General features: G+C 39.5%; 1 protein-coding gene across 1 annotated transcript in view; it reads right to left on the bottom strand.

Moving 5' to 3' along the window:
• The window catches only part of LOC139943655 (protein CLEC16A-like), a 131379-nt gene extending 118942 nt beyond the window's left edge, over positions 1–12437 (bottom strand). Inside the window, exons 1-10 of the mRNA XM_071940386.1 lie at positions 12250–12437; positions 10999–11127; positions 9358–9491; positions 8752–8819; positions 7726–7806; positions 5652–5757; positions 4901–5024; positions 3038–3224; positions 1581–1631; positions 587–944 (exon numbers count right to left, since the gene is read on the bottom strand). Coding sequence (XP_071796487.1) covers positions 587–944; positions 1581–1631; positions 3038–3224; positions 4901–5024; positions 5652–5757; positions 7726–7806; positions 8752–8819; positions 9358–9491; positions 10999–11127; positions 12250–12326 — 1315 coding nt within the window. The 5' untranslated portion in view covers positions 12327–12437. The remainder of the gene's footprint in view (positions 1–586; positions 945–1580; positions 1632–3037; positions 3225–4900; positions 5025–5651; positions 5758–7725; positions 7807–8751; positions 8820–9357; positions 9492–10998; positions 11128–12249) is intronic.
• Positions 12438–15332: the final 2895 nt, after the last annotated feature.

The following is a 15332-nucleotide window of genomic DNA, read 5'->3' as shown; positions in this document are numbered from 1 at the left end:
ATCAAGTGAGAAGACTGGTCTTTGACAATTACCAATAGTGTCCAATGTCTTTAAATGCACGGTTTGAGTTGGTATTAAAAGCAAAGCATACACTTGGTTTTTGGAACCGTCCGATTGTTTTAATACTATATAAATGTAGATGTTAATGTACACAATAAAACTAACTTCTGAACATTTCATTTTATTTGAATATGTTTTGTGAGATTTCGCTGAAAATCCAGAGGGAACATGTCCATGTAGGAAGAATAACCCCTAATACATGAAGGAAAACACAATTTGTGAACTAATACGGTCGGCCATTTTACGAAGACAAAATTTTGACTCCACAAAATGGCCGACCGTGTTTTTTCGTGACATAAAAGGAAAACATGCAATTTTGAGGCATGTTTGTGTGGATCATTATAATCTACTTTAACCATTTGCATTTCATAACAAACGGCTTAAAACGCTTTGCAAAGACCAACTCGACCATCCAAGGCAACGTGTTCCTTTAAGTGAAAGAATCGCAGGACAGTAAAGTTCCAGATAAGAATCATTGGTGTTTGCTTTTTCTATGGTTTGAAAAAAAAATCTTACAAAAGTGTACCTTCTTCATCGTCTTGATGAACCCAGATCTTCTCCATATTGTCCGCTTCCTCATCTGCAGCCTCCTTCTTCTCCGATCCATCAGTGAAGAACCCGCCTCCTTCCATCTCCGCCTCCTCCGTCGGCGAGTCAACATTGCGGTAGTTTGGGCGTTTCCGTGGCAACGGGGTACTGCCCTTTTCCCGGTTGCTCTCCAGCGAGCGTTCCAATGTTTCTTGGGGCTTGACGAAACCGCGGTATTTCACCCGTTCTATGCCACTGGTATCCACGGGTTGCTGTGCTATTGATGCTTCATTCCCATGGAAGATGAGTCCAGCAAGATTGGACACCAGTGGAGGATGATCCAGAATGAGAAAAACCTGGTGGAAAAAAAAATCAAATTATGTCTAAAATAAAAGTTTGATCAAATTTTCAGATTTTGGGTCAACAAATTGTAAGTGATTTTATGGTTTCAATTGATACGGAATGAACTACTGAAGACATTTTATCTGACTGGATAAATATTAAGAGAAACATTGTTGAGAAATATTAAGAATTTTGTAAAGTTGGGTTTTTGTTCAAAATCTAAAAATCCACCTAGCAGGCTTTGCAAATTTTCTGATTTGGGGTCAAAATTGTTTAAGGTGATTTTATGGTTTCAAGTGATACAGAATGGACTACTGAACACATTTTTTTAGTAGGGACAGGGTAAATTCACAAAAGTTTGAAAAATATTTAAAATTTTGTAAAGTTGGGTTTTTGGTCCAAAATTAAAAGAATCTGCCATGTCGGCATGGTCAAATCTTGACATTATATGTTAATGTGACGTGATCAAGAAACATAAAGGACACCTAGGCCCAGTTTCTTTAAGCTGTGAACAGATCATAATGCTCAGCAAATTTCTAGGCCAAGCACAAAATGAGTGGGGCACCATTCACACCAATGTAAACTTCATGGGCATTTGGCCGGTAACCAGTTTCCGCTATGTAATATTTCTTTGCTTAGCATGTACTCACTTGAGATAGGAGAAAAAGTGATACCACAGAGCCGATGTGTGGAGGATCCTCCTACGGAAAAAAATAACGACAACCAACAAATCAGGCGGCTCTAGTACAGTGGTGATAACAGATTTCAGTAAGGTGTGGTGGGTTGAAACGTCTCAGTGTTTTGAGCATGAAAAGTCTCCCATTAGCCTTCTTCCGTATCTCTGCAACTTGGGTTCCCCACTTAAAGGCAGTGGACACTATTGGTAATGACTCAAATAATTATTAGCATAAAACCTTTCTTGGTGACGAGTAATGGGGAGAGGTTGATGGTATAAAACATTGTGAGAAACGGCTCCCTCTGAAGTGCCATAGTTTTCGAGAAAGAAGTAATTTTCCACGAACTTGATTTTGAGACCTCAGATTCTAAATCTGAGGTCTCAAAATCAAATTCTTGGAAAATTACTTCTTTCTCGAAAACTACTCTACTTCAGAGGGAGATGTTTCGCACAATGTTTTATATTACCAACCTCTCCCCATTACTCGTTACCAAGTAAGGTTTTATGCTTAAAATTATTTTGAGTAATTACCAATAGTGTCCACTGCCTTTAAAAAGGAGCGATCTTCAACAAAGTAGTTGTTTGGCATAGATCAACAAGACAAATATCCGTAGCTGTTACCACTAGTTCCGATATTACCATGGCCTCAATGGACTTTCCATACGTTGTACAAAAATTCTCAGTTCTTCTACTGCCACCTAGCATATGATATCATCCCGATTGACACACGTTAAAGCTTAGCAACACATGTTTGTTGTACAGGCTGTATACTCCCTAGGGAGCTGGGATGGTTTAGTTTAAGGAATGAATTGAATGGCCCAGTGACTAGGGGTAATAATGTTGGAAGTGTTTTGAGACGCCCTTTATAAATCGCAATATCAAAACTGGCACCCCCGAACAAAGATATTGACAAAATAGGGACACCGCCAATAGCTCAGATAGCTAGATAGCTCAGTTGGTAGAGCACCAGCACGTTAAACCAGAGGTCAATGGTTTTTAATCCCACTCTAGTCAATTCTTTGTTCAACTCCATAAATCAATGGCGTGTCATGGCCGAGCGGATAAGAGCACCGAATTCAAGCTCTGGTGTTTGATCAGCAGAGGGTGGGTTCGAATCCCGGTCGTGACACTTGCTACGTAAAATTGGGGAGGTAGTGCTTTCTGCTCTACCAGCCAGGCTTCGGACTGATGATACCCAAGCCTACATCCGTATGGACTGTAAAAGGGGTAACCCTGTTTCAACCCTAGGAGTAGGTGGCAACGGCCTCTGGACAAAAATAATTGTAGCCCACACCTTGAAGTGGCCTTCAGGTCTTGTGTGTCTGGCGACTTGCAAAAAAATTTAAAAAAAATAAAAAAATAAAAAATTAAAAAAAATGGTAACTATTATTAACTTTTATTAGTGTTATTAAGCGCAAGACAATGACTTACTGCCATTCCATAGGACCTTTCCCTCAGTAGCGAGTCCACATAGAGTGGCGTCAAGAGTCGATTGAGAAGATGGTCGGTTAGGACGTCATTCAGGGCTTCAATCTTCAAGTTGAGGATATCGTTGACATAGTGAAGATGGTCAAGATGTTCAGCAACCAGTGATGACAGACGATTGCGACTCTGATGGCTAGAAAAATAACAGTAAAAAATTAATTATTGATATAGACCCCTTGCAATACATGCAGCGTACTCACATGTGCCTATCCTGGGTGTCATTTTGGGTGTCTAAATTGTATACAAACATGCAAAAAGTGACTTGACAACCAAAATTCTGCGCATTGTTCGAAGGCGCATTCTGTATTGTGTAAGAAATCGGTAGCTCCCCCTTGCATAATGTGAAACGCTACAGAGAAGCTGAGGTCAAAAAGCACATTTTTACGCACAACTATTGTCCAATGCTCTGTCTCCTTTTTGAGAGTGTGACGTCATATGCAATGGGTCTATAGAAAGGTTTGTGATAACACCATGTAATGATAATCTCTAAATGAGTTGGGGTGGTTCTGAAAAAGGATATGTTGGTTTCAACTCGACGTTTCGATCAGTATGCTCTGATCGTCTTCTGGAGAAGTTTTGTCCAGAAGACGATCAGAGCATACTGATCGAAACGCTGAGTTGAAACTAACAGTTCTTTTCAGAACCACCCCAACTCATTTAGAGATAGTCATTACATGGTGTTATCGCAAACCTTTCTACATCGTATTTCCACCATGCAAAGTTTCAAATCCTACAAAATGTATTGAGAAAATAGAGCCAGCCCCTTCCCCCGTCTCCACTTTCATTGTTCATCCTGATTTATAGCACCTTATAAGGGTTCACAAGGTGCTGTGATCCATTCAGCAGCCACTGCCAGAAACACAGGGGCAAACACCCAACAATCATAATAAGTGTATAGCGGTTCTTCTATGCACCTTACACAACACACGGGACCTACAGCTTTATGTCCCATCTGAAGAACAAAGAAATAATGGTGTCAAAGTGTTTTGCTTAAGTTTCAAGACATGGACTCAAACCCACACTCTGCTGATTAAACACCAGGGGCCAGTTTCATAGAGCTGCTTAAGCACAAAATTTGCTTAAGCACAAAAATAGCTTGATTATTATACACGCTACTGGCCAAACTTCATACCATATACATTGCTTGTGACTGGTATTGATCTGCTCTTTACTCAACATAGCAATTGAGTGGAGACTTGAACGGTAATATGATTTTAATAAGCAAGGATTTTTTTTAGCTTTAGCAGATTTTGTGCTTAAAGGAACACGTTGCCTTGGATCGGACGAGTTGGTCTATAAAAAGCATTTGAAACCGTTTGTTATGAGATGCATATGGTTAGAAATATATTTTAAAAGTAGAATATAATGATCCACACAAGTATCACTCAAAATTGCACGGTTTTTATTTTACGTCGCGAACTAACATGGTCGGCCATTTATGGAAGTCAAAAATTTGACTCCCATAAATGGCCAACCGTGTTAGTCGACTAGGTAAAAAGAAAACCACGCAATTTCGAGGCATATTTGGGTAGATCTTTGTATTCTACCTTTATAACATTTTTCTAACCACATAGATTTTACTTTAAACACATGTCATGACACGGCGAAACTTGAGGAAACAAGGGTGGGTTTTCCCGTTATTTTCTCCCAACTCCGATGACCGATTGAGCCTAAATTTTCACAGGTTTGTTATTTTATATAGAAGTTGTGATACATGAAGTGTGAGCATTCGACAATACTGTTTACCAAAAGTGTCCAATGGCTTTAATCTCTTGATTTGAAAAAACTATCGATGTGTTTGCTACTCACTCAATATCATTTCTCACACAGCTGTCCAGCTCCAACACATGGTTACCAATAAACCATACCAAGTTAGAGAAGTAAGGGACTGCCGTCTTGTTCCTGATGTACATCAACATTGCATTGTCATTCACTGTAAGAAAATATAACCTGGGTTAATAAGTGTTGTAGGCACCAGTTCAAATGTAAACCACATTCGAGAAGTTGTGTACTACAAGATTTTCTGAAATTTTTGTTTTTACCCATACACCGATGTGTGTTAGCGGGTACCGCAATGATATAACATTTGATATTTTTTCACAGGACTCAGGAAAGTGCTGAGTATACAGTGCTAACACCAACCTCGATGCAATTTAACATCTATTATAAGATTTTCTTTGATGCACGTCAGCACTGGGTTTGAAAAGCATGGACAATGATGGTAATTGTCAAAGACAAGTTTTCACACTTTATGTTATACATGTAAGAGATGTTAAATTTGCATCGGGGATCAAGAAAATTAATTTTGGTTTTTACCCATACACTGATGTGTGTGTTAGCACTGTATACTCAGTACTTTCCCGAGTCGTGTGAAAAAAATATCACAGGCATATTAATCGGGTGGGATTCGAACCCACGACCCTTGCTACACTAGAACAGTGTCTTACCAACTAAACTACCGAGATTGCCTATGTTTTGGCAGCGGGTACCGCAACGATATAATATTTGATATTTTTTCACAGGACTCGGGAAAGTACTGTTTTAGTCATGCTTATTTTACCTTTGTACACATTGAGCGTGAGGGTTCTGACAGCAATTCGTACCATGCTCTCTGGATGGTTGAAGAACTTGATGGCTTCTGTATACAGCGCAAAGTCATTGGTGTGCTGGGTTAAACAAGGTACAAGATACAAATTAAATATTCATAAATACATCTGACAGTTTCGCTATTCCTATTGGTGGAGAGCGCATCACGTGAGTGTGTATAAACCTTTGTTTATGACCGGTAAAAAATGTTAATTCATGGGCGTGACACGCGACCTTGCACCTGTTCTTAAAAGACAGTTTCTTCATTCCTAATGGACGAGAGCAACGGCTGAAACAGTTGTGCCACATCACGCAATAGGCCTCGTTGGGATTAAACCACTAGTTGAAAACCTCTTCACCACACATAGATTCCCTTATTCAAGTGGTTCCTAATGATAATAATAATAATAATAAACATTTGTACATTATAGCGCTTCCAACAGGCGTTTCAAAGCGCTTTAAAGGGAAGGAACTCAGTTGGTAATTACTCAAAACAAATATTAACTTAAAAACTGACTTGGTAATGAGCAATGGAGAGCTGTTGATAGTATTAAACATTGTGAGAAACGGCTCCCTCTGAAGTAGCATAGATTTTGAGAATTTTGGTAATTTCTCACTAAAACAATAAAAGACTTCTAGCCAGAAGTCTTTTATTCCTATCTGAAAGAACACAAATTCGTCCAACAAGGGTGTTTTTTCTGTCACCATTTCCTCGCAACTCTGATGACCAATTGAGCTCAAATTTTCACAGGTTTGTTATTTTATGGTTATGTTGGGGTACACCAAGTGAGAAGACTGGTCTTTGACAATTACCATCCCTTTAAAAGCACTGTACACTTTTGGTAATTGTCAAAGACCAGTGTTCAAAAACTTGGTGTATCCCATCATAAGCATGAAATAACAAGCCTGTGAAACTTTGGGCTCAATCGGTCATCGAAATTGCGAGAAAATGATGAAAGAAAAAACACCCTTGTTGGACGAATTTGTGTGCTTTCAGATAGGAAGTCTTTTAATATTTTTGTTAGAAATTACCTCTTTCTCAAAAACTACGTTACTTCAGAGGGAGTCGTTTCCCACAATGTTTTATACTATCAACAGCTCTCCAATGCTCGTTACCAAGTAAGTTTTTAAGTTAATATTTGTTTCATGAGTAACTACCAAACGTGTATCTTCCCTTTAACATTGTGTGAAAAGATTTGTTTTTAACTGAATCTTGAATGAGCTGATCGAGGATGAGTCTCGGATGTGAAGATGGAGCTTGTTCCAGCAAGTTGGTGCAGCTACTGAGAATGCTCTATCACCATAGCGGGTATTCGTGCGTGGGCCATTGGAAAGTTGAAGATGAATATTGGATGTTTATAGAAGGCTCTTGGATGAAATACACAACTTTTGGGAGCTGATACTTGTAAGCCTTTTTAAGGTATGGCGAACGTGTTTGGTTTGGGTGTATACACACAAATTTACTTAAACCTTATAGTGTTGTAGCATTGTGTCCACCATATCTCAAAAAGGCTTATTGAGGTATGTGGGAGCGAGGCCATGTATGGACCGATCTGGTCTGTCAATCAAACTGTGCGCGTTCACCCATTTGACCAATCACAGCAATGATTGTGGTCAGACAAACTCGGTCATGCGTGTGCGTATATTTGGCACGCGCGGCAGGATCGTGCAGAATGTCATTGGGAGTGCTTGTACATGTGTCTTGCTCACGTGCGCGGTGGGCGGAGCTTAGTGGAAAGCCGGAACGGTCCATTGATTGTAAACAAGGAAAAGAATTTTGAACTGAATCCGCTTGAGAATAGGTAGCCAGTGTAGAGAACGAAGATCCAGTGTAATACGTTCATAACGCTTTACTCTCCAACCATGCGTGCAGTAGTGTTGGCATGGAAAGTTTAAATTATTAACCAGTTTTAACCAAAACACAAATGGGGAAAACCACTTCAAAATTTACAGTTAAATGAATTAGTTAAATTTACAATTAAATGAATTAGTTTCATTCCTCGACAAAGTATGAAACATTTTGCTCTGAATCAAAATGGATGCCTTACCTCATTGTAGAAGAAGTGTATCGTGTGGACATTCAACTTGAACGATAAAGTCTTCAAAAATGAGATGTAGTAAGCCAGAACCTGAAATCATATATTTAATTTTAATAATAATAATTGTGGCTTCTTATATATCGCACATGTCTGTCACTCAGTGACGCTCCTGGCACTGTAACATACAGTATTTCCAGCAAGATGTGTGACTTCAATTGAATTATGAGACCTAATTCTGATAGCACTATGTAATGTTTTACAAGGTGCTGTGGCGCAATTTGCTGCCGATCGGACCAGGAACACCGGGGCGAACCCCTTCTCTTTTCATAAGTGCACTGGGTTCTTTTACATGTTTTACATAACACATGGGACCAACAGCTTAACGTCCCATCCGAAGGACGAAGCAATGGTGAAGTGTCTTGCTTAAGGACACAAGTGTCACGGCTGGGAATCCGAACCCACACTCTACTGATCAGAAACACCAGAGTTTGAATTCGGTGCTCTTAACTGCTCGGCCACGATAACAGGGATTATATATTGCGCACAAATCAGCGGAAAAAAACAAACAAAGAAACAAAAAACAAAGTTCTTCTTGAGACCCATTAAGAGCAAACAAGACGATAGTAGTAGGGAAGTGAGTACCACAACTGGATAACTGCAACAGAGAAGGCTCTGTCTGATCTGAATAGAGCAAACACCAGACAGGAGAAACTACTTGGTAATGTTACACCAGTGGATGTTTTTGAGTCATAGAAAATGGAGACCACGCCAAAGTAATATTCATACACATTATTTAGACCAATCAGTATGCAAAAGTGATGCACGCCATTGCGTCGCTGTTTGGATGCTAGCAGCCCTATGTTGTTCACAAAGACATGGGGAAACCCTTTGAAGGTTAATGCAAATTAAGTGTCTTCCTCAACGATTTACACCATTATCCCGACAGGACAAAAAGGAAAAATTGGGATCTACTGCACCAACCACATTACATGAATTCTAAAATAAAGATGTACATATATGTCACTAAAGACTTACCTCTTCATCAGAGAAATCAAACCTGTGCTCAATAATGCAGTTCACATGATTATTGGACAGCAGGTAATCTGTGTGATAAACAAAAATTCATAAAATTACACAGTGGACAACTAGAGTTTACCCATAGTAAGCCTAGTGTTCAAAAAGCCATTTGCGTGTTAGATTTGAAAATTGCCTAGTACAATGACGTGTTTGATCACAAGTTACTGGCACGTAAACAGCCAATAAAGGATGATCTCAAATATATATTACAGTTTTCTAATAGCTGCAGTCCATGTATTTCAATATATGCATAAGATAACAAACCTGTGAAAATTTGAGCTCAATCGGTCATCGAACTTGCGAGATAATAATGAAAGAAAAAAACACCCTTGTCACACGAAGTTGTGTGTGTTTAGATGGTTGATTTCAAGACCTCAAGTTCTAAATCAAATTCATGGAAAAATACTCCTTTCTCAAAAACTATGGCACTTCAGAGGGAGCCATTTCTTACAGTGTTTTATACCACCAACCTCTCCCCATTGCTCGTAATCAAGAAAGGTTTGATGATAATAATTATTTTTAGTCACTACCAATAGTGTCTACTGCCTTTAAAATAAAACTTACAGAGTGATGTCTCATTTCTGATGTTTTCAAACAGGATGTTGAGTGTCTGCAGGAGCTGTACACAGATGTAACGACCGGTCTTCTGGCGTAAGATCTTCAAGAAAAACAGGAGCATGTTCTTCTCAAGGAAGAAACTGCGATGAGAGAAAACATGGAAGGAGAACATTTTTAATTCGGTGTTTTTCTCGGGAAGTGCACTCTTGAAATTCAGCGGAAAATTTGTACATGCTGTTTTTATTGTATAATAACTTTCACTAATTAATCATTTGAGAAAGACTAATCTATGACCCACTTTAAAACCCTAACCATGCTAAATGCAACAATATGAAGTTATGAACCAAATGGTAACAGTTGTTGTGATAATGTTGCGTTTGGCAGTCAAGTAATATTACTTAGGGGTAGCATTTGGCAGGTTATTTCATTGGGCATGGTTCTGGTGTACTTGACAGGGAGTACAACACAATGAAGCTTTGTTATATGGTGAATTATCTGTTTCTTCTTTACCCTGGGGAAACCTCTCAGTGAAACACTGTTTTTCAGAGGTGCCCAGCAACTACATACACATTAAAATTAAAAAATTGTTTTAATATAAAAATATGTATATACAAATATTAATTAATATTAAAAATAGAAAAACAGCCAAATTTAAATAAAGACTATGGATAATAATACCACAACACTCAACAGCACAAAAAATTTACAACTAAGCAAAATACAATGTTATAGACAATGATTAAAATTCTGGTCCAGCCAGGAAAAACACCACAAGCCCCATTATATTAAAAAATCAAACTTTTGTATTGAACTTTAAAATTTGCTACAGTGCATGGCAAGGGTTTTTTCAGTGTAAGGGGGAGTTGGTTGAATGAGTTGACCCCACGAGCAGAAAATTTACGTTTACCTGAGTTGGTTTTAAGTAGTGGGGGAACTAAATTACCTTGTGAGCCAGATCTGGTGCTGAATTGCAGTAATACTGTCACATTTAGCAGTGCAAACACCATTGCTCAGTCCTAACATAAAAAACATACCTGCACAATGCAACAAAATCCCTTGTTGAATTTTGTTGCATTTGGCATAGTTCCCATGGTTTTATTTGGCAGAGTATGTACAGAGGGACCCTGATGGGGGATTAGGGTTTTTCTTCTTCATTGTTTCATTTAAAGCCACTGTACACGTTTGGTAACTGTCAAAGACCAGTGTTCTCACATGGTGTATACCATCATAACCATAAAATAACAGGCCTGTGAAAACTTGGGCTCAATTGGTCATCGAAGTTGCCAGAAAATGATGAAAGAAAAAACACCCTTGTTGGACGAATTGTGTGCTTTCAGATAGAAAAAAAAGACTTCTATCTTAGAAGTCTGTTATTATTTTAGATATCAATATAAACCACAAAGGAAACTGACTGGGTAAATTTTGAAATGATTTTTGGGGTTGAACAAAGAATTGACTTGAGTTATTATTTTAGTGAGAACTTACTTCTTTCTCAAAAATTACGTTACTTCAGAGGGAGTAGTTTCCCACAATGGTTTATACTATCAACAGCTCTCCAATGCTTGTTACCAACTCAGTTTTTAAGTTAATATTTTTTTTGAGTAATTACCAAACGATTACCTTCCCTTAAGTATTTGGATAACTTACTCAAATACAGAGCTATCATTCTGGTCTCCCCATATGAGTATCTCAGACATGGAGCGTACCGTCTCAACCAGTAGGCCTCTATTCTGCTCCGTTACAACCGAGTTCCTCATTAAGACCTGGTACAGGTACCTGATGACAAGAATAACAAATTATAAAAATTAATTTTGGTTTTACCCTCAGAAACTACATACTCAATACTTTCCCGAGTTCAGTGAAAAAAACACCACAAACATACTCTGGTGGGATTCGAACCCACGACCTTTGCAATTCTAGACCAATGCGGCATGTCATGGCTGAGCAGTTAAGAGCATCGGATTCAAGCTCTGGGTTCAAATCCCGGTCGTGACACTTGCTATGTAAAATTGCGGAGGTAGTGCTATCTGCTCTACCGGCCAGGCTTCGGACTGATGATACCCAAGCCTACATCTGTATGGTGGACTGTAAAAGGGGTAACCCTGTTTCAGCCCTAGGAGTAGGTGGCAACAGCCTCTGGAATAAATAATTGTAGCCCACACCTTGAAGTGCGGCCTTGTGTGTCTGGCGACTTGCAAAAAAAAAAGTATTAAACAAAAAGTTAAAAATGTCTCACCACCGAGATTGCATGGATGGTAGCTACATGTAGATGAACAAAACAAACTAAAAACAAGAATGGTGTGTTGACAAACACAAATGCACAGCTAAGATTAAACTAATTCTTGAGTTATTGCTTTAGACAACGTTTATTTTGCTTGAAATAACAGTAATCATGGTAATGACCTGGAAATTTGACAAATGGGTCCAAAAAACAAGAGGCTTCTGACTGAGGGATCCCAAGACCACCAAACCACACATCAAGTTTGGAAGAATAAATACGCCAAGCCCTTCTTGAGTTATCACTCTGACAACATTTATTTTGTTTTAGCCATAGGGAATGGCCTTTTCACATGTTTTTTGTACCAAGGGCAAGGCTATATGGGCATATCTAGAACTTATTAGAAGTAGGTGGAGCTACATCAGCTGGTTTATTTTTAACCATTACTATGGAGTATGGTTAACCCTTCTTCAACACTAGGCTAGAGAATAACCCACACACTTCTCGTCGCATTAGGTAGTGGGCCAATGAAATTGATAAGCGTATTTTGTCACTACATTATACCATATACATAACATCAAATGGTGTATTGTTTCACAGCATTAACAAGTAACAACAATCTGTCAACAAAAAGGAATCTTGTCCGGAAACTGGGCAACAATACAATGATCTTAACTCACCGAAGGTGCTCCAACGAATGGACATTTTTCGGCCTCCCCGGCCCAGATCCCAACCAGTTTTTCGTCTTCGACAACATGGGTGTTCTGAAAATCCGACAAGATCTACAATTCACTTCTCATCGTCAGTGGTTTCAGTAAAAAACATAAGAAACGTGAAGATAAAAAGAGGTCGTATGACATCCATCCAAGTAAGAATGACGTCACATGACCCTTGACCTGCCTGGCGGAGGGGGGGGGGGTGGGCGACCAGCCTCGCTACCACGGGTGCATCGTGCCGTTAATATAAAGAGTGTGGGCGAGATCGAACATCCCTGAGAGCGACGTTGTGTGTTCTTGAAATGGCCAGCCGCATATTCAAAAAGTTAAAACGCATGCACTATAAGGAGGTGACAGGTGTTTCGTTTTGTGACCCATTTCTGCTGGCGGATCCATTGTTCTATCTATCGGAACGAAAACTTAAATAACGGCTGTAATTTACCGATTTTTTGATTGATAATATTGAATTTATGATTCATTAATCATTCGGGGAAAAAAAACTAAAAAAATTTGGAAAAAAATTAGCCCCAAACACGGAGACAATTGCGATTGATGGTTTGCGGTTTGTACATTTCTATTGGATCCATTGATTTATCCGAACGAAAACTAAAATATTGGCCATAACTTACCATTTTTTATTTGATAATATTGAAATTTATGAGTCATAAATCATTTGGAAGCTTTTTACAAAGAAAACAAAATCGAAAACAGTATGTGACTGTGTGCAGTGGAGGTGACATAAAATTGTCTCATTTTCTGTGACCCACTGACCCATTTCTGTGTGTACAAACAAATACAGCGGGTTGTGTACAATTTAAAATTGTTGAATACGAACCCCAGTAAAACAAGCAGTTTGGTAAAGTTTTACAAAATTCAGGCTGGGTAATAAATGTTTTGTAAGTCTTTGGTCGTGAAGTGTCCCTCTTGGAAAGTGGAGTATAGATCAAGTTAGAGTGAACTGGATAAAACTGCACCAGTCACATTGTACATTAGTATCTCTTGCCAGGAGCGTCAATCCGTCTTGAAAGATGGGGGGGGGCGAAACACGTACGACGTAGGGTCAGGGGCCCGCTTTATGGCCCCGGAATTTTTTTTAGGCCGAAGATGCTGTGTGGTGCAATCTACTTGTGAGGGAGTGATGTGCCCCCCCCCCCCCCCCCTCTCAGATGTTGGAATTTAATGCCTATTTCACAGCTGTGATGCACCTACTTTTGCTATCATGGTTATGGTTAATGTACCTAAAAAACAACTCAATAGCTTCGTAATATCCGTATTGTTTCTGCATTATAATGCTCAGATGGCGTTACATCCCTATCATCACCAGCATCGTCAAAGGGGAGTCAGGACAAGAAATTTTAGTGGGGGTGAGGTTGGTTGGGGGGGGGGGTATTAAAGATGGAGCATGCTTTAAAGCAGAACGCGGAGCCTTTTACGGCCTGGAACAGTAAGGGGCTGTGAACATTGTGCATTCTATAGATGCTCCGTGGTGCAATCTTAGGCTAATTAGGCAAACAGAGTGGAACAGAACAGAGAGCAGCAATAGAACTTTGAGTTACAGCATCAAGTTCAGGTGCGGATCTATGGAACAAGTTTTGGGGGCAAATCTGTCAAAGAGTGAGCATGCGAGTGTGAAGCCTTTACGGCATGGGTCCGGGCCCGCTTAAGGGCCCGGGAAAATGTTGCATACTAGATGCTCTGTGGTACAACATTAGGCTGATAAGAGGCATAAAGGGTGGAACAGAACATAAAGCCTTTAAAATGTGAACCGCAGTAGAACCTTTTGGGTTAACAGCATCTTCAGGTGCGGATCTATGACACAAGTTTTAGGGGGCAAATCTGTCACAGAGTGAGCAAGAGAGTGATGTGTGGGCCCGCTTAAGGGTTCGAAAAATTGTGCATTCAAGGGCCAATTTTGAGGGGGGGGCAAAAAGTCGTGTCATGGATTGTTTGCCCCAGGATTAATGCCCAGTGTGACACAGGGTTTGGTCTTACACAGTGCAAAACTTGGGCTTTGTGATAAAGGTCATCAAAATATATGGGTGGGGGAATATTTGATATTGTGTACCCCATGCTTCGAAAGATGGGGGTGCGACATGTCCCTCCCTCGATTGACGCCCATGCGCCTCTTGAATTTCTGTCTTTAGCTTCTTTAGAGAGCCACTTTGTGTTTCGTGGCTCCCGGGGCTGGGATGTCATCTAGAGATGTTTCCATCCACAGCGTTAATTTGTTGCAAAATATTATTAAGCCGTGTTGGAATTTGGCAATGTGGTATTTTGGGGACGTAGTTGAAGTCATGGTGTGCAAGTTCTTTGCAGAAATCAGACGTGAAGTAAACGTTTAAGAATAATTATTCACGTTATGCAAATCTTTATTTGGATCATCTGCATAAAGTGAATAACTATTTTAAAACGTTTATTTCACGTCCGAGTTCCTACTTTAGACACCATGACTTCAACTACGTACCGAAAATACCCCCTGCCTATTTCAGTATTGGACAACAATTATTTAACAACAAAAATAACACACCAAGAATGAGTGATCCTGCTGGAAACATCTTGAAAACATAAATCCAGCCCCGGGAGCCACGAAGAAAAATGTGGCTCTCTAAAAAAGCTAAAGACAGATAAAAGAAACGCTTAGTACAATTATTTAGTACTAATATTATTGTTGACTAGCGAATGAAAACCATCCAAGTGTAAAGCGCCTCGGCGACCACCCCCAAGAAAGGTGGATTCAACGCGTAACACTCAACTTTTGTGACCCTCGGGGGTTTGTTACATACATGCACATTGTCTCCGTTTTTGAGGCATGTATGTGTTCGAAGTTCAAAAGTTGCGTATGAAATACATAGCAATCAAATTCAATATGTGACCCGCTCTGTGAAAATGAGTCACATGTAGGGAATTTCAAGAATTGAATTATATGCATGGCTGGAAAGAACACATCAGCAGCAGTAATTTGGTATAATTATGTCTAAGCTTTGGGGTGTATCGCGTTGCTGAGTAGTGAGTTACTCCCGTTTGAAATTAGCCACTACACCATTTTT

The sequence above is a fragment of the Asterias amurensis genome, chromosome 11 (assembly GCF_032118995.1).
Source record: "Asterias amurensis chromosome 11, ASM3211899v1".
Classification (NCBI taxonomy): domain Eukaryota; kingdom Metazoa; phylum Echinodermata; class Asteroidea; order Forcipulatida; family Asteriidae; genus Asterias; species Asterias amurensis.
The sequence above is the reverse complement of the archived record's forward strand: the minus strand, read 5'-3'. Positions and strand labels throughout refer to the sequence as shown.